Below are 23,332 nucleotides of genomic sequence, written 5' to 3'. Positions count from 1 at the left end.
CTCATATAGTAAGTATCAAGTAAACGTGGAAATAAGACTTACTTTGATGGTGACCATGGCCGGGGCGGATTGTTTCATGCCGCAGTCGTAGGCGACGACGCTGAGTATGTAGTTGTGGGAGCGCTCGTAGTCGAGGGGCTCGGTGTTGCGGATGGCGCCTTCGTTGTCGATGACGAAGGGCTGGTCGGCCGTGAGGATCTCATATTTGCATATGTCCCCGTACTTGGGCGTGCAGTCACGGTCCGACGCCTCGACGCGGACTATCTTCTCGTACAGGCGGCCCTCGTCTACGGTGCTCACGTAGGCCGGCTGCAGGAACTGCGGGGCGTACTCGTTCACGTCGACCACCGTTATGTGGACCGTGGCGCTGTGGATCGACACCATCATCATCATCGACTCGGACACTTATTTTTCGGGGGATTTTTTTTTTTGTCAGCTGTCAATGTTTGGGTATGTATGTATACCTTCTAAATGAGCCTGGACGCGTCGTCAAAAAATTCATGTAAAATAAAATGAGAAATGGCCGGCTATTGCGTGTTGTGCGAATTTCAAGTAATTGAACGCAAATGACTGACGTTGGATATTCAATGTTTATTCGTCAAACGACAAAACGGACTTTGAACTATTTGTTGCTCCGACCAACGTGACAGGACACCATCGGTGGCACTACAGTTTTTATGGTGCATTTCTATTGTCGTTTTCACAAAACGGAAAAAGTTTCTATGTATATTATATACGTTTCATTGGCGTCCCACTTTAAGTAAATATTTTTTTTCAAACATCAAAAGAACGGGGTATCACGAAGGCCCCCTTCAAAATACACAACAAGTCAAACTCAATTGATACTTTGGTACTATGACCCGCTTAGTGCAAGTAAAAATTCAACTTAGCGACGAAATAAAAAATAAAAGTAAAATAAAACTTTTACGGTGCACTTCGCGTGTGCCAATATGATAAAAAAATCATCAGAATAGCCTCTCCATATCCGCGTTAACCTGTTGCACGTTGATAAATTTATTCAAGTATACTCAACGATTCGAGTTTAGCATTGAATGAAACAACGAAATGTAAATTTTCGATGATGGGTTCGTCGTATGGATATTCTGTTGGACGAAAATTGTAAAATCCGCGCTCTGTATAATATATACCCACAAATGCAAGGACGTGTAATTATACGAGCGACACGGATGTCTTCAAACACGCGGGTGTAGTCATGTAATATATGTTTGGTATACGCGTGCAAGTGCACTTTCCTCCCTTTTCAACGCAAGGGATTTATATTTGAAAATTTAAAATGAGTCTCGCGACTCTCGCCTGCGCGCGTGTGTATATATATTATATTGTACAAATACACACAGACGTCAAACGCGCGCTAATGTGTTTTTCAGTTTGCTCGCGGTAAATAACGTTTGCGCCTCTGTAACGCAGTTTCAAAGTGGTAATGACTTTGTTTCTTTTTCTTTTTTTCCATAAAAAAAGAAAAAAGTGGATCTGCGCGTCAAAAACCACCAAAACTAATAATGCTCGAATGTAAAGCATTTGAATAAACAATGCGCGTAATGCGTTTGTGAAAAAAGAATTAATGTGCTTTTCACAACTGCCATTACCGTACTAATGTCGATGAATTACTTAAAACAAAACAAAAATACAAGCGATTTTTTTTTAACATCCAAACGATGTGGATTCACTTAACAAAATAGTAATCGACTCATTTTATTTGATCTGCCTTGCATTAAACTAATTTGTACGAAAAAAAATTCGACCGCGACGACGAGGGGCTCCGTATAAATATTTGCACGAGAGAAAGCATACGCGTGTCTATAATTTCATTTGGCAGGAAAAGCTCATTACTCAGAGTGCGGTGTGTCTCTCGTATATTATGCCGCAGCGCCTGGACCCACTCTGGTGGAAAACCATCTGGTTTCTGTATCATATATACACATATTACGCGATCACATTCGCGTGAAAAATATCAACGCGAGTATACCTGTGTTACACGCGTCTCGACCTCGGTCTCGACCTACGCGAAAAAAAAAAAAAAAAAAAGAAACTTTATATTCATACAGTTGCGTAAGTACAGGTACACGCGATACCAAGCATGTAATATATAATAAACTTTTTTAATATCGGCGTTTCGTCGCACCGAGACAGAAAAGGCTTCCCTGTTTTTTTGCACAAGCCGCAAACAAAGCACCCGAGAGTAGTCCCGATTCATCAACAAGAACGGCTCTCTTTTGAAATTGAAAAGAAAAGAAAAGAAAAGAAAAGAAAAAAATGGCCCAAGTTTGCATCATCGACAACGAGACAATAAGGGCCAAGGAAAGAAAAAAAGCAACTCACTTGTCGGACTGTGCGCCGTTGCAGGCGACAGCGGCTATGTCGAACTTGTAGTTGCGCCGCTTCTCGCAGTTGAGGACGCGCAGGGCCCTGAGCTTCGCCACGCCGTTGTCCTTGAGTACTATCTCGAAGGGCGCGTCCCCGTGGTGCTTGTTGGCTATGCGGAACGAGCAGATCTTCGCCCCGAGGGCCCGGATCTGGGGCGTCACCTCGACGAGGGTCTCGTTCTCCTTAACCAGGCCATGGTAACCGCTCTCGAGGCTCTCGAGGTCCAGTCTCGGCACTGTTGGACATAACACACATACACGTGACGTTATATATTATCATCTCGATATCGATATGTTAAATGCATAGGTCGCTCTTGCGTGTACGTGTGCTCCTCTCTCGTTTCGAGGTCGGACGGGGGAGGGGGGGGGGATTTTAAAAAACCAGCACGCTCTCGTCGGGGGGGGGGGCCGCGCTTCACTTTCGGGAGAAAAACGTGCGCCGCATCAGTGTTGCAAAACATGTACTATATTTACTCGAGTACAGAGTGCAAGCCACGGTTGGTGGGTGCTTTCGCGGTAAATTGGAGCTTAATATGCTGGTCGTCGAGTGGCGTCATCGCCGGAGCGACAAAGATCTTTGGGTGCTGGGTCAAGACGCCCTCACGAAACTTTGTACTTTCGCATGTACATGTACAATAGCTACTTGGCTTTGTACATTTATATGTATGTGTACAGGTACGTTCTTCGGGAAGATAACGCGATTCCCCCCTACCCTCGTTGAAAGGGGTTAAAACAAAAATAATCTACTTCAAACTTTGTAGTTTTTCATTTTATTCAATTAAACGACTTTCTTATCGCTGCAGCGTCGGCTACTTTTTTTTTTCTTTTTTTTTGAGAAAAAGATAGAAAGAAACACTCGTGTCCTCGATGCAGCAAAAGTTTCCAAGAGGCAACGTAAGTATTATACATCTCCGACTTTCTCTCGAGCGCTCGCCGCAGCGGGAAAACGCTTGTCTCTCTTTCTTTTTTTTTTCTCTCTCTCTCTCTCGTTGAAAAAAAAAAAAAAAAAAAAAAATCAGAGAAAATCGTTGGAAGGAGATGGAGTTTTTTTTTTTTTGCTCCACGGCTATTTCAAGTTTGAGCCCTATCGCTGGCGCTGCAGCTGATTCGACCGAATTGAGTTGCCTGCAGTTGGGCGAAGAAGGGGCTCCTCTTGGCAGTGACGTAGCCCGAGAGGTTTTTGGGATATACACATAATATGGACACGAAATAGTTGCCAGAGTCGAAAACGAAAAATTACGCGAGGCGGGAGTAATGGAAATCGATGCTCGTCCCGAGTGTTTTTGGAGGATCCGGGGGGGGGGGTAATGATGACGAGAGGGCGCTTTAATGCGCTTCGCGTTAATGGGTAACATGAACAGCGTGTCGGATGCACGTGGATGATTCCTTGAAAAAGGTGCAAGTGTCGGGGAAGTCCTTGGACATATGGAAATTGGTTTTTCACCCTCAAGCATAAGGGATAATAATATACAAAAAACGATTGGTTAATATTGAGTTTCCACGTGACCCACCATTGTTCCCTAAAATACTTTGAGCTCGAGTGAGAAATTTACAAAGTTGCAAAGAGTCCCATCTTAGCGGAACTGCGAATACGTTCAACTTGTTTTGGTCGAAGGATTACTCAACAAAGTCTTTCCTTCTTGAAATTCTATACTAAACGTGTGCTACGCCTCGACATATGTATTTTCACCAACTTTCGCGTGTATTTCTGAAGAGACTCGCAGTAAAAGCAAATCAAAAAAATCATTCTCCCAAAGGAACAGCATCACGCAGATATTTTTGTGGGATTGCTCACCATATAGCGGCGGGGCAGCGGGGGGTAAAAATAAATTTCCATCGGGATAATCAACACCGCGCGCATTTGATATTTCCATTAGTGGCGCAACGTCTCTGGTATTCAGTGATTCAACTCTTTTGCCGCACCCGCGCGTCGCATGGATATAGGCAGTAAAAACGAGTTGGAAAAAAAAGATAACAGAGATCTATTGTGTATTTCATGCTACTCGAGAAGACCTACTTTTCTTGGATTTCTAGAGGAAAAGAAAAAGGTGAGTAAACGCTTACTCTCGCAAAACGGGAGAGTCGAGCTCGACAACTGTGCGCAACTGTGTGTCTACCTTCAACGGCACGTATAATGGCCAATTTTTATTTCCAATCGGTTCGATAAACAGCAAATCGATCGCGGGATATCACCTCGCGTTTGTCAAACAACTCAATTTACAACGCGAACGTACAGCTGCGAATGCAATTTAGTTTTGTTTTTGTTTTTTTGTTTGTTTACCAATTTACCTTTGTCTGTCACCCGGTATATTGCTCTTGCCAGCCCCACTCGAGTCTTTATTAAAAATGAAAATTCAAAGTCGCTTCGACGAGTATTTCTTTTAATTCGCAATAAAAAGTCCTCTCTCTCTTTCTGTGGCTCTCCGTATACGCGCAAAGGGAGGCGTAAAATTCGCGGACAAAGGGGAGGCAAAAGAAAATGTCATTTTTCACCCCACCGATTGTAATAACGCGGAAAATCCCTTTTAAATCCAGCTCGCATGATGCATGTATATACGTCGTTGGGGCGGAGCGAGCTTAACGGCGCCTATTTCGGGGCCCGCCGGCCAAACGTATTAAAACCGTGCATCTCTTCAAACCGGCCGGATAACGCGCGTATATGTGTTCTGGTTCAGCGAGTTAACGGCACCGAAATCAAATTATTTTTTTTTCTTTACAACCACCACGTTACAACTTTTATATATCCATTTAACTTCACTACACTATTATTTCGTGGTTACCAATGGCATTTTACACTACAGGAGGGAGTGTCAATCGAAGGCAAAGTGTTATCACTCTCTCGCGCCAGTGTGGCACCTGCACGTACGTATACAATGCATGTACCCGATATTAATCCCCCATTGTGCCGCCCGACATCGCGCACCCCATGTAACACCTCGTGCAGTACAGCTCGTAATCCCACTGGCATAATATATTATAATATCAGGTACAACCTCGCTCTATTCAATCCCTCTATATGTATATTTCAACTGTAAATATACCCGGGCGCGGTATATTTCACGTCGGCCAACATTTTATGCTTATCCCCACCTTTCCCTTTCGTCGTGCGAAAAACGTCTTGGAGTTATGGACGCGGGTGAAATCCTCATTTGAAAGAGCGATTCGCCAAAAAATGTCACATAAAGGGGAAAAACTCGCTCGCCCACCGGTGCTCCCCCTCTGGATTAAGATTCGCACAATAGGCGAGGGCTCTCTCTCTCTCTCTAAATTGGCCTTTCGAAAAATAGACGGCGTCGAGCGAAGTGCACCGGCCGTCGCTTAAATCTCGTTTCCAGCGGAGCTTGGGAAAAACGAGCTAAAACTCGCGCCCTCTTCCCCGTTACAACCCGCGGGGGTGGAGAGAATTTTTTTCGTGTTTCGCCCGCACGCGCAGAGCACATATACATACAGATAGATGTTTTTTTTTTCTCGGGGAGAACGGGAGATTGCAAGAATTCGCTCGAGAACAGCCAATCAAGCGCACTTGGTCACGTGTTTCGCTCTTTAAAATTATTGGACTGAACGAGAAGAAAAAAAAAAGAAACATGGGATGTACATTTATAAACCCATCATTTACCCCGTACGTTTCCAGCTCGACATGACTGGCATACAAAAACACGCAGAGCGCGTGTAGGCGAGTACTATATATTTATTCAACAAAGTGCCAATAAAGCCATTAAATGTTATGGGCAAAGGTGTGTGTGTCGCTCTGTTACAGGCCGCGCGTATACACGTATAAAATGAAATCTAAATTTCACGTCTCTCCTCTGTATATACAGCCTCTATATGTATATGTGCTATTGAAGCAGCAGCTACCATATACGCGCGCGCGAGCTTTCATCGCCGCCGTGTCAAAGCGCAATCTACTTAAGCTCTCTCTCTCTCTCTCTTTGTGTGATATATGTGTGTATATGAGTGTACACGCGTACAACGCCGTATAGAGTGTTTACACGGGGCGTAATCTTCCGCTGCAGGCGCGCCGTCGTCGACTTTTATTCATTATTCCTCCTCCCTCCTCCTCCTCCGTATAGAAAAACGATGGCTGCTGTTGCCGCTTCCCTCGTTGTAATGAAAATCATCGGTAATCGATATTAACCCCAGCCAGGAAGAGTATACGTATGTACTATATCGGAGCGCGATGTGGGCGATGAATCGTCATGGGTGTACCATTATAAAAAATTCAGCGCGTTACCGCGCTCACTCGCTCGCCGTGTCTCTAGAGTAGGTTTGTATACACATACAGCTGCGTGCACCGAACAAACGGGACAACCTGGTGGTCTACGTTAAAGTATGCACGAGGGAGACCTTATTGCGGCGAGTCGTCGCCGCCACCTTTTGCACTTTGCTCCAATTTTCCCGAGACGTGCGCTCCCTGTACGTAGAAAAAAAAAAAAAAAAAAAAAAAAGGATAGTGGCTGCTGGCGAGGACGACCAGGAGCTCCTTTATTATGCATTTCTACACTTTGACCCCCCGCCCCATCTTTTAGGTGGTGGCGTCGAAAAGATGTTGGCTGGTGCCGAGAATAATATCATGGCGAGAGCTTTTAATACCCCACCCACCCACCCGCGATGACCAAATAAAACTTCGGCGGGACGAACTTTGGGATCCGACACCCCTCTCTCGCCCCCATCCACCAGCCGGTCTAGCTTAATTATTCTATGACTAATGGCATTAAGAAGTTGTGTAAGTATATACGTGTGCGCGTATATAATATTTACTATATAGGCGAAGCTTGTTTGTTATGCCCAAAGTTAATTAAAGTTTAAAGGCGAGCACTGCTGTATATATATATATATATGTGTGTGTATGCATATGACCTCCACTGGTATAACGATGAAAATGAAGACCTGTTTTCGTTGTTGTACGGTTTTACATATTTTATACCTTTTTCTTTTTTTCCAATACATCAAACCCATTTTTACGCTCCACAATGGATGTATATACATATATGTATTTTTCTAACGAAACTAATTAATCACAGCCAATCGAGAACAAAAAAGTAAGAGCACCACCGCGATAACATGCATTATGTAATACACAGTCGCGGATTGTTACGTTTGGGGCTGGGTTTTCATTGCCGAGCTCGAATTAAAAGTAAACTTTGATTTATCGAACATTGCCAAACGTAAAAAATCCTGCACACCACCCCCCCCCTCTCCGAGACTTTTGTACTTACGTGCGCGCGTGCCTTTCTTTCTTTCTTTCGACGTACTATCGATCGTTTAACGGCGATAAGTTTGTTTCCAATGGAAAGGGCGCGTTGTGTAAAAAGTTTGTGCAAACAAGCTTATTTTCAATTACACGTGAGTCGACTTGCGCGTCATGTTGTTGTCATGTGTACGTGTTACCGAAACAAAAAAGAGAGAGAATATATTAAAATGTTGGATAAATAATTTAGAGTAAAAGGTTGACGTCGCGTATGTGTGTGTGTTCATATACACTTGACCTCGTTTTTCTAGCTGTTGATTTTTTTATTGCGTGAAAACGTCGAGCAAATGCTGACAGCAACAGCGTCGGAGATTTTTCGTTGTAATTAATTGTCAAGTGTGGTCTCTGCGGATTTTTAACTGTGAAATGGATGAAAAAAAAAAGAAAATGTATAGAAATTGGTTAAAGCGTCGCATCGAGCGAAATCAACTATAGCGAGAGAAAAACATGGCTTATGTGGTTGCACTTGTATATTCATACGACGGTGCAACTTTGATTATATATTTACAATTCAGTAATGTATAAAGAGAAAGTCCGGGAAGGGGGCAGAGCCAGCCAATAATATGCTGCGTGTCCGCCTCTCTTGGATGTTGAACTGTACGGGTTATATATTTATACGTACAATTGCGTATATAAACCGTATCTCCCTTCGAGCTGATTTATTTTATAAAAATACACGCCCTCTAATTGCGAGGCGAGTATAAATTAAAGCCGGTCGCTGTACGCGTTGTATGTTTCGTAAGCTTCGTGGCAATTATTTTTTGTGAGTATACGTATAAATTAGGCGGATGAACGGGGAAACAAAATAAAGGGAAAGGAAAAATACCGATTTCGGCGAAAAATCATGTACTTACGTTTTTGTGATTCGAGTGACTAAACTTTTCGAAAATGTCTTGAAAATTTTATTTCACGGAGCAGTTCAAAAGAAAAAAAAAAAAAACTTCGGTTATGAATTTCTCTAAATCGGAAACAATTTTTTTACCAAGTCACGTCTTGGGGGACAACGATTTTTCTTTTACACGTGCCTTATTTTGGAGGACAAAAGAAAAAGTTTCGGCACGAATGACGCACACCTTCTTGAAAAGCCTTTTCAAGTTTTTCAACGTAGATACTCAAGAAATTATGGATGTTTTCAAATTTTATTTGGTAAATAACTGTGAACTTTACTCAAGTGCTAAGAATTGATATTGCTCAATTAAGCCCCAAAAAGTATCAACCTGCATAATGCTAAAAATAAAAAAATTCTTTGTAATCTTGCTTAAAGTATAGGTAAGCTGGATTTTTTTAAATTAAATAAAAGTGTGCCACACCCTGGTACTTGCGCGTTCACAAGTTTCCCCCTTACACTTGGTAAAATTTAACAAGTGAAAAAAAAAAAAAAAAAAAACGAAACTGGAGTTTTTTCGGGAAACCGCTAATTTATACCAGCCCATCGATATAATCGACCACGCGTCGATATAAAAAAATTACGAGCGAAAATCCAGCGAAATTCGCACCTTTGCTGCTGATGTAAAAAAAAAAAAAAAATTCTCACGGCAGCTGGTTGGCTGCCACTTTTTTTCCAATTTGTCAGAGGCATGCATGCAAGAGAGAAAGTAAAAAAAAAGAGAGCTCTCAAGGTAGAAAAATGCACTGCGCGCCAAACGCGAGAAGAGGGACGGTGTACACACATACACACACACGTATAACCCACGCATCCATTCTCCCCTCGGCTTCTTTCTCTCTCTTCCGACAACATAATATTCGTCCGCAGGAACATGTACATCCCCATATACTTGCCATACGCAGCATATACAACCATAGGGAATGGCGCGAGAGAGAGACGCGAAAAAGGCGTGAGCGGTCAATCATCCGCTACGTCAATTCCATTATAACTGCGAGAGAATCATTGCCACGGCGCTCGTACGATGTATCCGCGTCTACGTGTACACACACGACACTGTGTATCCGCGCGTAATGACGTACATATATATAGCGAGGCAATCTCTCTCGCGCATGCAGCTGCAACTGAGCGAGCTCGGACCAAAAAAAAAAAAGAATAATAATAATAATAAAATCCCGACAACACCGCATGTCGTATGCGTCTGCACGCGTGTGTCGAGAGGCTGCGGTGGATGGGAGGGGGAAAAAAAGGTGGCCGCGAACGCAATAAAAATATATACATATATATATACTCATGTATACGCGCATACGTGGTATATTATATAAAAAGCCGCTCCTCGGCGAGTCGTGTACTACAACTCCACCCGCGAGAGAGCGCGAAACTCATTAGCATTCGCGTTAGACGTAGGTATGTGTATTTGTGTAAATCCACGGGTCGGTCTTGACCTGCGTACTATATGTACCTAGTAGATTAATATTGCTGCATTTGCATCGTGATGTGTATAAGTATGTTCGTTTGTTTGTTTCTTGTGAGAACAGGTGTGCGCAGTTTTCATATACAACTCTTGAGCGCCTTGACTGATACATTATCTTAAAAAAGGGGATGAAAAACATTTTCGTGAACTCGTGATTTAGGTTTATGTATAGTTTATTACATTGTACAAAACCTCAAACATTTTTTACAACAACACCCATATAGTTTATCGTATATTTTGCAACGAATTTATTTATAGGAAATGGCAAAACAAAACTTCTCATAAAACATGCTGTACCAACTGTAAATATTAAAAATACCTCTTTGTGTTATTTTAACGGAGTTGCGCGTAACGAAGATTAACTGAGGGTGATTTTTTCGAGCAACTGAGTACTGAATAAAGCGTTTATTTGCACGGGGATGTTTCGAGTGTACTTAATAATAACCTGATTAACTTGGATATTTGCACAACAACAGTTCTGAGTTCTCTTCTCTCTTTTTTTTTTTTTTTTTTTTTTTGTTTTCTCTATGCAACAAAGTTTTAAAGTAGTCCGACCGTACCGGCTTACCTCGGCTACACTACTTATACTACAACTGTTTTCAATCTTACGCAGCGGAAACTCATCAGAACGACTTTTCCCTCAGGGAATCGTCATACTTGTTAATAATGAAAAATAAAGAACGAAAAACAAAATCTTGTTTACGAAATACTGAAAGTAATGAGCAAGTGTTTTTTTTCATCTTTTTTTTCTATTAAATATACAAGTTGTATAGACAACCGATAAAAATAGACGTAGCGTCTATTTATCGGTCCTTCGCACAATCATTTTTTCTTGAAAAATATATTTTAACGATCAAGTCTTTGCTCTGTTTGTTTGTCATATACTTATACGACAATTCCCCGGAAAAAGAATCATTCTGATGAGAGATTTCACGTCGAAGTAAGCACGTACGTACATATATGCATGTCCTTAAATCTTGTATTACTTGGGTGATTGATTTTAAGTGTATCTTTAACATTTTTTTTTTGTTTTTTTGTTTTTTTAAGATGTTTTAATAATGATTTTTAAAAAAAATCTCAACCTGTTAATTTCGTAACTTTAGATGCATGAATTAAGTATACGCTTGGCTTACTAATTGCATGTACGAATTATTGTTCATCTAACCCCGGACTAGCATTTCCACATCGACTAATACGATTTTACGTTTGAATTCCTTCACATGGTACGACGACCCCGTTAATATCACGGGGGTTGTGTGCTTTCTCCATTTTACTCCGTTAGTCTGTCTGTCGACCAACTGTGTACATTACACCATTTGGATAGCTATCCACCCTTCTGTGCCGCCGTTGCATGACAACTATTGTATTGACCCAACACTGCAGTCACAAACAAGTCGACGTCTATGTCGTGTCTTGGATGACGTATAGGAATAATGTACCCTGGCGATATACCTATTAGGGAAATAAAATATATATACATACATATCCATACACCTACATACAGAGGGAGCTTGTGTGCCCTTATTACGTCACAAGATGGATCGAAGAGAAAACAGTAGGGAGCACCGTCATGCAGCTGCAGTGGGTTCGTGTACGATGTGTTTTTGCAGTTGTTGCGTTTGCGGGCATATATTATTATATATTATGTATATGTACGAGCAGGTATGCGATACGCGCTGCGTGACCTGGAGTGTATGCATATGTATATCCATACATGCCGCAGGTTAACCGCAAAAGGAGAAATGGGGGTGGAGGGTTAGTGGAGGAGGAAGAGGTACTGCGACATACATCAGCATCGATGGTACCGCGATTTTCGCCCTGTACAATAACCTCGTACTTTTTTGTATACACTAAACACAAGCTCTTTAGTGTGACCTCTTGGGGGGGGGGATGCAAAGAAAAATAAACCTGTAAAACCTATACGTTGCTCAAAGAGCTTTTATTTGGTACATGGTAATAGGGCTTCTATATATAATACGTGCTGATGGCACGTTTGTTGGATACTCTGTACACGTTACGTTAGCAAATGTTTTGTGCCAATGGGTAAAGGAAAAAAATCTCTTTGTTATTACCTCTCGGCGGCACAATAAAAACGTAACTGTACGGCAGAAATTGTAGTGATGGACTGGTTCACACAAAAGGGCACGACTTTGATGAACCCTATGGGTGTTTTTTGGCAGTACAACCCAGTTGATGGATCACGAATTCTAAAATTGATGGAGAATTTCGCGTCTTTCGCCTTGCTTTGCTTCGAAGCTCTAATCGGAGCTTTTGGTTACCCCACGCCCCAAAAACAATATTTGGGTAACAAAGAGAGAGAAAACAGTGTAAAACCGTTACATTCACACACAATGTTGTGATTTTTTTCCCAAAATGAAAATAAAAGGTGTGCCCGCGCTTTTCTTACAAATGAAACAAAGCCGGGGGGAAGGGGGGCGGACACGGATGTACATATTCATGTCCGACATGCCTCTCCCTAAAACATTTGTTTCGAAACTTCAGTCCTCCACCTTTGGCGATTCGTGATTCTTCTCAAAAATATTTCTCGACGTACACCGACGAATTATGTATACCGTAGCCATCTGCCGTTCCACATGCCCCGTCATGCCTTTGGCATCCACGTACACACACGTACACGCACAGAAAAATCTCTCTCCGACGTGGGGCACCTGCTGCTGCTTATACACCCACCGATACACAAGAAAGAAAGAGCAGCCCCTTTCTGCGACGACCGGCTTTCTGGTTCCTATTATACACCCTCTATTCTCTCTTTCTTCTCTCCTCTGTATAAACATACACACACACACACACACACACACATATACATTATCGAGCACATAGGTAACACATGACCTTCGTCGTGAAATTCCGAAGCCGCACAAAAGGGCCGGAGGAAGAGGCGAGCATAGCTGCCCCTTTCTCTTTGGCTGCTGGTGCAGTTGGCCCCCGCGTGCACGTGTGTTGTATGGCTTTTGCGGCCCGTACGGGGGTGGGTGCGTATGTGGGTATACGGTAGATCCACTTTGTGCAGGTGAATGGAGAAATTTGTGGAGCCGTTTTTTTCAGGGTGGGAGGGGGGTACCTTCGTTGTCTCAATATACGAAGAAAGAATCAAGGAATAAAGAAATGCGGAACGCAAGAAACGCTCCGCAAGGAGTGAAAGATACGTCGGCCTGCGAGGCGAGAGCGGATGTTTTATAAATCTTTGTGTGTGTGTGTGTCTATAATATATAATAAATAACCTTGTGTAAGTATAAATATATAGGTGGGTTTAAATGAGCGATCGGGGCGATAAACGATATGTATACGTATGTATGGACTCTCGTTTTAATGAGCTGCAGTTCGCGATAGACGACTTCCTTCGATACTCGGGAAGTATCTCTCCTCCTCCTCCTTTATCTCTCTTCCGTAGGTACTTCTTCTTTTTTTTTCCCAGCCTCATTTTTAAAAGTGCAAGAACAGCAGCCCACCCTCCCTCACCTAGACTCACCCACCTAGATAGGTATACGTCCATTGGCCTTGTATATAACGCAGCGCTACAGCATCTTTATCTTTTTTTTTTTTTTTTCATATTTTTTATCACACATACACACACGGGGCTAGAAAAATATGATACGTAAATCACGTGCCATACATGGCCCCGCGCGCCCGAACTCTCTCTCTCTCTTTGCAAGTAAATTCGAGAGCAGTGCAGGTATAGGTACCCTTTTGTAATATTGCCGTTGTTGTTGCACACCCCATAGCCTCCGAATTTACCGACACCCACATATACACAGCCACCGCATGAATATTCCCCCCGCGGGCAACTTATACCGCAACAACGTTCGCGTAAAATTACGTTTTGCGCGTATTACGTGTACATGCACGTAAAGAGCCAATTTTCCAAATTGCAATCTCTCTCTCTCTCGGTGCATATGAACGTGTAAAGACGAGTCTATTCTCCCAATGTATAATATACGTTATATATTGCAGTCACATCAGAAATGCATACACGAAGAGAGAGAGGGACTACGAATTTTAATTAGAAGCAAATTGATATCGAAAGGGAGGGATTGCGAGGCGCGCTTGCACATACCAACATCCCAATCTCTCTCTCTCTCCCAGTGTACGTGTGATGTCGAATCGAGTGAAATTTCTATTACACAGCGCGGTCACCGCAACTCCTGTTATATATATAATACATCCATTGGCAAAATATACGTAGGTAATAATATATACTGTAGATTTGTCGCGTAAGCAAAAATTTCAACTGTGTACAAGCAGTACAGTGCAGCATGTGGGAAAGTAAATGGCAACAGAGATGTATGTAGGGATAACAATAATCGGCAAGTGGGTGTACGATTTCGGTTTCAAAGTTGTTTCTTTTACACAACGTTGGTCGCGTCGCGCCGGGGGCTTGTCCCGTCTATACTGTACACATATACGTGTGCAACTCCCGAGCAATTTGGCACCGCGCGATCGCCGCACAATGGAGCATTGTTGCCGGGGCTGGTATATCGGCAAACACCGATTTTCGAGCTCTGGCCCCCCTCTCTCCCTCGACCCCATCTCTATCTATTTTTTTTTTTTCTTTTGTGAGAAAAAAAAGAGGGGCAGGAAGAAGAAAAACGAGCGGAGCTGCACGAAATCGATCGCGAAAACGTTTTTGGACCCAACACACGACCCACAGTTACGCAGGTGCTGATGCATCTTTCTACAGCACTGTATAGGTATCTATAGCCTATATGTCTTTATATCCAACTGAAAAAACAGAGCCGTAGAGAGTATAGGAGCAGCGGGGGTGCGGCGCTCCACTGTTTGACTTTTTCGAAACTTGGTTTATCGGGGGCAGTATATAGACATAGTACCCAGTCCGCCGCCCTCTCCACTAACTCTCTTTTTCGCTGCTACTTGCAGGATTTTTCCGGTTTATTCTGCACTTTTTTTTCCCTTCCCTTCCCTCCCCCCCTGGAGAGTCAACTTTGCTTTTTTGGCTTTACCGTGCATGTGTTTGGGGTACATAAGGAAGGTGGAGAGAGAATCGATCGAGCGAAATGAGAACGAAATTTCATTCCACGGAGGCCTCTTGCGTGCAGCCGTGCTTGAATCCGGAAAAGATTTGCCCGCGCTAGACTCGCCTAAGCTCACAGGTACAACAACATTATATATTGTAAACAATCGTAGACCGGTAGGAATCGTTGTCAACTGCTTGAAAGAGAAAAAGGTATTTCGTCCCGAGAGTATGCAGTTGACTGTCAAATGTCATCAGTAAAATTATTAGTCTGACAAATTTTACACATATCTATGTCAGCGAGCGGATCCAACGTAAACTTGAAGATAAAACTGGGTGATTAAAATCACAGTAAGTTTATTACGACATTTGTTAATTATGAGTTTTATATATATATATAAATATGTGTGTACAATTACTAATATTAAGTATAACTATTTTCACGGTAGCACAGTGGTAAAGGCTGTAGTTCTTGTAGCTCGGGGGCTTGGTAACGCATGCTCACGAGTTCGAGACTCGGCCTTCTCTCACTTGGCTCGCACCTCTGAGAAACTTATTTCTTAAGTGTATATTACCTATACCAACTGTGGCCAAATGGTTCGGGAGCCATGTAAAATAAGGAGGTCCCCTTTGCTGTGTAAGTGATTGATGTCACAATTAAATCTGAGGCGGTTTTTTACTATGCCAATGACGATAGCATGTAAATGCATAATCTCAAAAAATGGCTGTAAAATATTCTTAAAAAAAGTTTAACTTCTTTATATTTAATTTTAGGTAATTTTAACACGGATGAGCTAAGGTTCAGTTAAATCTTCCACCTCTAGCATCGTTGAATCAACGCAAGCTGCAACAACAGCTAGAGCCGCTACACCCGCTATATAGAGCGAAGGCTTATCAGAGAGGCCGATGACGTGCTCCCTGCCTTAGACACAGGAGATGTGTGTGCTTAAACCGAATCCATCGCGATTATATAGTAACCGTGCGGAAATTTCGCTGCTTGACGGGAGTCAACTATTGGGGGCTTGGCCACCTAGTGAGTAGATCCTGAAGCGCGAGAGATGTGAGTCGTGAGATGTGAGACGCCACATATGTACCCTTTGACAATCGGTTCAAGCTCCGTAGGACGCTATACCTTATGTATCCGTATAGGCACCTTACGAGACAACTTGGAAGACCTGCTGCCGGGGGACCGAGAGAGAGAGGAACAAAAAAAAAAGAGGCGCATCGCAAGGCAAAGGATAAACCGATAAACCTGTGCGCTTCCATGTATATGTATACGAGAGGCCATAAAAGGTCCTCTCTCTCGCTTTTCGCTCCTCATCGCCACACTCTTTCCCCCGTCCCGATCTTCGGGTTTTACGGGTGTATATATAAATATAATGTATATGCCTAACAATGGTGTGTAGGGCATTATTTCAAGCGTTCGAGCCGCTAAAAGCCTCCGTCGTTATACAGTGACTAAGTACTTTCACGGACCATCGATCGTTTGGAAATACACGTATATGTACACAAAGAAACCTCGAACCCCGCCTCTCCTCCACCCACTATGTCGGCTTTACCGGCACCTATATATATACATACATATATATATATATATAATGTACAAGTTATCATCCGACGTATGCATACACAACGTATATCATAATGTATGCGCAAAAGAGTCGTTTTACCCGTATTACATTATACTTGTACCTGGTGCGACAAGCGCGGGGAAAAGAAGAATCGATACCGGCACTTTACCCAGGGGCCAATTAGCACGTTTAGACGCTCTGTCGTACCGAACTGTACACCCATGCGCGTGTGTGTGTATTTGTATTCACGGCTAACCCAAGCCATTGCCGTATAGCCGCGAGAGGTATATATAAGCCGACTCGCGGAGGAGAAGAAGCACGCAGAGAGTCAACCAAATGGAGCCGCGACGATGAGGATGGAGGAAACGACAAAAAAAAAAATCTTTTATAAATAGGCAAGCAGAGAGAGAAAGGGAGCAGCTTTGCCGGGAAGTGGCCGGACGGTGTATATGGTGAGAGAGAGACCTGCTTTCTTGGGCTGCTACGAAGACGTTACATACCCTGGTATACCGTATATATACATGTACGGCTGATGGCGGGGACGAGAACCCAAGTGTATATTAAACACACGTGTCGCGCTTCGATTGCCTTGTACGCGTGAGCTTGCGATGAAATTTAATTCCGAAAGCTCATGTATAGAGCGACGCAACATCATTTTTCGATTCGCTCTCTTCTCCCCCTTTTTAAGGAGGGGGTATCTCGATGTGACTCGAACCATATTCCACCGAGAGACGGAGAAACCTATGACTAATCGACCGCGGAGGGAGGGAACGAAACAGCCTTGGACGGGGGGCGGTCAACCCCTCTCTCTTTCGTACAATATATTTTATTCAAGAAGCGACGGCACACTTCGTGGTTGATGAGGTGATTCGTTTGGGGAGCGATTATTTATCGCGTCAAGAAAAAAAAAAAAAAAAAAAAAAGCTCTCGCGCCTCGGTAGGATGCGCTTGCCGTACAGTTGGCTCGTAACGTGTTTTTTTTTTTTTCTTCTTCATCATTTATACGCACGCGCGTGTGTGTGTATCAAGTACACCTACGTGGGGGAGTTTGATGTAGGTGTCGAATCGAGGTGGAGTGGAGAGAGCGAGAGAAGAAAGACGGAGGTATAAAAGCGGAGTCATCGCGCGTGCTATGCTCGACTTGACTGGCTGCTTTCGCTCCGTAAGTCGTACACCTATACGTGTGTATAGGTATACAATATTAACGCTTTTGGTATCTCTAGCCGAAAAATCGAAGAGGCAGGTATATAGGCAGCAGATACGTAGGTATACCCCGTACAGGTATAACATTGTATGAAAGGGATGGAGGGGGAGGGGTAAAAAATATAAAGAGAATCGTATATATGCCGCAAGCCCACGCACTTTTACCTTACGACACGTACAATGTACACCTATACGGTGTATATTTGTATACGTGAGATGGAGCGTACAACATTATATTTATGTACATATTATACCCGCGAAAACAGGTGAAAAAAGGGGATGCTATTGTACGCTGGGATACAAGAGCCAGGAGCGTGTTCCACCTGTATAAGACCAGCTTTAAAAAAAAAAAAAAAAAAAAAAAAAAACGGGGGCTAAGAGCGGTATCGGTGTGTAACACCACGACAACCACATGTACGTCGTACATCGAAGCCAAATAGAGAGAAGCAGGTAACAGAGGGAGAGAGGCTTCCTACACACACATACACAGTTAAAAGGACGAAAGCTCTTCCTCCTCGCTGGCTACCTTCTCTCTCTTCTGCCGTAGCGGAAAAATCGATCGGCCCAGACGTTAGTTTGTTCGTTCGATCTCTATATACCCAATATAATGCTCGGTCGCGCGATCGGACTCCTTTTTCCTCCTCGACGCTTATACGTATGTAATACCGCCTCTCTCCTCCTCCTCCTCCTCTTCACGTCTTACCACTACACTTTACGAGTCCTCCACGAGACCCATAGGTGTAACGCACAAGAGGTGGAGGTGAAAGAGAAGAGGAAGAAGGAGGAGAACGATCGGGGGGCCTCGAGAGAGAGAGAGAGAGCGTATACACTTATAATATATACATGTGTGTACGAAGACGCAGAGCACACCTGGAGCCAGTTGAACGGCGCATATGTACAATGTAGCTCACCTGCGTGCTCGGGATCCGAGGTCGGGTGTTGGGCCGAAGCCACGGCCGCCAGAAGCAGGAGCAACGGGCCGACCATCAGCCGCGGCGACTTCATGTTTGCTCGCAGCCTGTCACGCGCACACGGAAACACTCCACACTTGCAACACTCGCTGGACCGTTCTCACTCTCTTTATCCTTCGTCACCTTTGTCCCCGTGGTAGACGTCGACGACACTTGTACGCGCGATCTTTTATGTATATATATGTATTTATGTACCACAAACTATCGTTCCAAACAAATGTACATGACCGTGTATTGTGTATCAGAGTGAGAAAGAGCGTCGAGGACGAGGGTCCACCACCTCTAGCGCATTATAAATATGTGTGTATATATATATATATATATATATATATATATATATATATATATATATATATATAATATATACGCTGCACTGCCGTGTCCGCGGGCGGGCTGCTCTCCTCCTCGAGAGACCTCCCCCGCGCTGCTCCGAAATTCGCTACAAACTGCTGAGGCACACGCGCGCGCGCGCACCTTTCTGTTTTGGCTGCTTATTTTATTTTATTTTATTTTATTTTATTTTATTTTGTTTTTTTTTAGCAAAACTGCACACGCACCGACAAACAATAAATCACTTTTACCTAAGGACTTTTTCCCTCTAATTGCTGGTCACACCTTCGATTTACCCGACGGTCCACGGTGATTTACAACTCTTTGACGCGTCAACCATCAGGTACTATAATATAGTATCGCACACCAATGCAACACCACTCACAGCGGAGCCTCATCCATTTTATGTATTATATACACTCTTTTAGTCTGGCTTCGGAAGAGCTGGTACTACTAGTATTTTTTTAATGCATGCAGGGATATGCAGGAGGCAACACCGTTAACGACACTGCCCCTTTGGTTCTCGGTCCTGTTGATGATGATGATGTGTATATAAGGTACGCGCACACCGCGGGTATACCTTTGATACAAGGTAGATCAAGTATAGGGTAAGTAAAGTATATTTACCGCACGGAACCCACGATAGTGGTGGTGTAGTGCCAACCGACCGACTGGCGAGTGTGTATGGCAAGCGCGAGCCGCCGACTCGCGCGCTCTCCTTACCGCTTTTCCTCGTCTCTTTTGCTCTCTCGCGCGCGAGGAGACTCGCTCCCCTCGTCCACGGGTACCCCTATACAGTACGCCTGTCCTTCTCTCGCCTCCAGGTCCAACGTTTACCTACATACATATATATATACAAAGGTTCGCGCGGTTGCAGAGAGAGAGAGCGAGACTCGACTCCAAAAGAGAGACTCCCCCCGCTCTTTGCTCCTGTTGGACGCGCGCACGTTCACCCACACGAACGCGACCTTTATATATACCGATGTATTACCGATCTCTCGGTTCCGTCACAGTGTGGGTGCCACTCCCGCACGGCACGGCCGGCTGCTGCCGTTTTTACACCGACGAGGCAGATAAAGCACCCCTTTTCCACCTTGCGCGTAAGTAAGTAGGTATATATTTATATAATACACGCGCTGCCACCACCTGTGATGCTTTCGATCCTTTCTCCCCGTGTATGTTGTATAGGTACTTAACGATTTTCCACCCACCCCCGAATGAGAAAAGAGCCGAGAACTCGGTCTAGTTGTGCCAAGCTCGCTCAATTATCGAGCGGCTCTCTGTTTCCCCGCTGTGCACGTAAACGATGTCGCATGCCAAGTTACAGGTTGTCCTATTGAAAAAAAAAAATAATAAAAATTTTACAAAGAGTCGTTGGTCGCGCAAACGGTCTTATGTAGGTTGTACAAATGCTTGGTCGTTCTCGCTTTGTGGATGATTTGTCGATGAACTTGAAAAAAAAAAAAAAAAAAAAACATTTATCTTTACACTTCCACCTCTATTTATGCGAATGTGTAACAAATATCTAGCTCGAGTTATACAAGGTACATAACATTTCTATCAATGTATAAAAAGAGATGCACACGCGTATGAAATGCTTTACAGCACCCCCTGCTTACTTCAACCCCTCCCCCACCCAAACCCTGTGTATAGGGGGGATACACACGAGTCGCGGAGGGTAGAAATATAGATGGGTACATGTGATGGTTGTAGTAGCCGCCTTTGCCGAGTCAATATTTGAGCGGAATACCATTGCATGGAGGAGGATTATCGATTGCCCGAGGAGAAGAAGGGGGGAGGAAGTAGAAGAGAAAATGCCTTTGCACGCCATCCGTTAACTCGCAACTCTAAAGTGTACAGGTATATACACAAACTCCGATTTTTGCCGTCTAATATTATACCCTCATTTATATCTCTGGACTAGTGTCGATGTCGTGTTGGGCAACTTCATTCCTCCATACGTGCGTGCGTCGACATTATGTGCCAAAGTTTCTGTTATTGTCTCGCGGGAGGAGGATTCATTTCGTAATAGCCGGTATACACCGGTTTACGGGTGCGCGTAAAAACGCTGACAACCCGAACAATATATACTTACTTTGCACGCCATAAAAATTTTTTGACGGATGTCGTAAACCATTATATACAAATCCCTCGAGTGCACTTGCTCGCAAAAGGCGCTTAAGGAGGGGTGCCCTCCGATGCAGTCAGACGGGTCGTCTCCCGGACCATTATTCCCTCGATGAAAGCCGCCGATTGTTTTAACACGAGAGAGAGAGAGAGGGGGCACTTTGAGGCGCGAGGAAGAGAACGACGATTTGTTTTTCCAGACGTAAGAGAGAGCGCCCCCCTTTGTAGCGACGCAAGACTTGTAACAACAAATAGTCCGATCTTTGCTCCGTTCGGCGGGTCCTCTGGTGACTCAACGACACGTCTCCTCCTTCGAGATCTGCAGCGTGAGTGGGCACCATTGATAGTACCTATCATCGCTATACTTAATGGGTGTAAAAAATCTCTGCTATATCCACGTTGTAAAAAAAATAAATAAAATAACGATCGCGTCGTCGCTAATTTGGACAATTGAATATAATTTTAGGGTTGATAATGACGTGATTTCATACGATAAATCGGAGCACAGGTACCAACGTGTATGTATGTACCTAAATATAATTACAACAACTGATGTGGCGGTTAAGGAAGAGTTCGTACAAAGAGCTATACTGGAAAATGTATATATATGAGTGTACGCGCGCGTGCCTCAAAACTGGTTCACGGTGCCGTGCGCTACCAACGTATGTATGTGTGTGTGTATACTCCTTTTCTCGGAGCGACACAATATCGTCGCGGACCCGATTTCACGATCGGTAAGGGAATCCCCTCATATTCCGCGTCCAAGATTTGTAGCGCCGCGCAATCTTTTTTCAATCCAGCCGAAAAAAGAGCATGTGATGCAAATCGAATCTTGACGATGGCGATGTAAGAGGGAAAATCGCGGAGAAAAAAAAAACAGATCTCGCGTGATGTAACAACATTACAAATATATACTCTCACGCGAGGAAGCTATGAATTTACGAGCGAGATTACAGCAACTCGAGCGGATTTTTCCCTTTTTTTTTTTTTTTCTTCTACACACCACAAAACGAGAATCTCTCGCCCGCTGCCGCATACGTATTATAAGCGCAACAAATGTCCTCATCATCGTTCCCTTCCCCGACAGATTTCATTTATCCCGAATCCAAGCTTATACATTTACCATCAGAATTTCGTGTGAGCGCGAATGCATGCATGCCTATACACCTCCGCGTGCATAAATTACAAGTAGCACCCATAGAGGAGCCAAATTGTATACGTGCACGGCCCTACGAATTCCCGCTTAATCGTACACGCGTGCGTGTGTGTGTGTATTATAACTCTCAGCGTCGCCCGTGAATACCGCGTTAAAATTAACATAACGTAGAAGAGAGAGCTTTCTGTAGTTTTCCGGAGCTGATTTCTTTCTCTTCTTCTTCTTCGTTCCGATCCCACGTGTGTCGTGTATGGGTGCACAGCCTCTCGCCGGTGTCTTTTTTTTTCTTCTTTCACCACCGCCGAGCGGTTTTGTTGCATAGCTCGGGCGACAATTTTAGATTTCGGAGAAGCGCGGCTCTCTTGGCGTTTCAGAGCTGGTGCTTCATGACGTTTCCGCTGAGTTTGGTGGACGGGGGACTGATAGCTATTTTTTTTTTTTTTTTTTTTCCATGGGTGGAGAATTTTCGGATGTATCGGAAAATAAGGAAGGACGGTGGTCTACTTGGGTTTCGTTTTTTTTTTTTTTTTTTTTTCTACAGTCGTAGGCGGAAAATGGGTTCGTTGGTCGGGTGCGTGATGATGACGCGTTCGCGTGACTGGCAGGCAGGGGGGAAACAAAATAGCTGATGGAGCTGAAAGTTTTCTGATAACGAAATTGGACTCGCTCGGCTTCGCCAACGAGGGAACTTGGTGGTGCTCGGTTCTCGCTGACTATGCATTTTCATTTACTTTCGTACGTTTTTTTTTTTTTTTTTTTTTTTTATTAATCATAACCTTTGTACAAATTGTATTTTTCGTCGACTTTAGTCAAAATTCATTACTACTAAATTATTCGTGAGTACAAATTGACGCTCGGATCAATAGTACCTATACTATCAAGTTATTAAAGAGCCGTTGGTTTCAATAATTCAAAGTCTCGAAAATACATTGACACGTCGTGCAAGCATAGCCACGAATTCAGGGCAAATTCAACACGTCAGCCTCGTTTTATAA

The 23,332-nt window shown here is 43.6% G+C and overlaps 1 protein-coding gene across 1 annotated transcript in view; it reads right to left on the bottom strand.

Annotated features, from left to right (window-relative positions):
• Positions 1 to 19,022, bottom strand: part of Cals (calsyntenin 1) — a 32,169-nt gene extending 13,147 nt beyond the window's left edge. Inside the window, exons 1-3 of the mRNA XM_014355690.3 lie at positions 18,665 to 19,022; positions 2,341 to 2,620; positions 43 to 367 (exon numbers count right to left, since the gene is read on the bottom strand). Of these exons, the coding sequence (XP_014211176.2) occupies positions 43 to 367; positions 2,341 to 2,620; positions 18,665 to 18,758 (699 nt within the window). The 5' untranslated portion in view covers positions 18,759 to 19,022. The remainder of the gene's footprint in view (positions 1 to 42; positions 368 to 2,340; positions 2,621 to 18,664) is intronic.
• Positions 19,023 to 23,332: the final 4,310 nt, after the last annotated feature.

The sequence above is a fragment of the Copidosoma floridanum genome, unplaced genomic scaffold (genome assembly GCF_036245765.1).
Source record: "Copidosoma floridanum isolate Cflo_tuat_1 unplaced genomic scaffold, Cflo_Japanese_pri ptg000030l, whole genome shotgun sequence".
Lineage (NCBI taxonomy): Eukaryota > Metazoa > Arthropoda > Insecta > Hymenoptera > Encyrtidae > Copidosoma > Copidosoma floridanum.
This window is presented reverse-complemented; position numbering and strand designations above follow the sequence as displayed.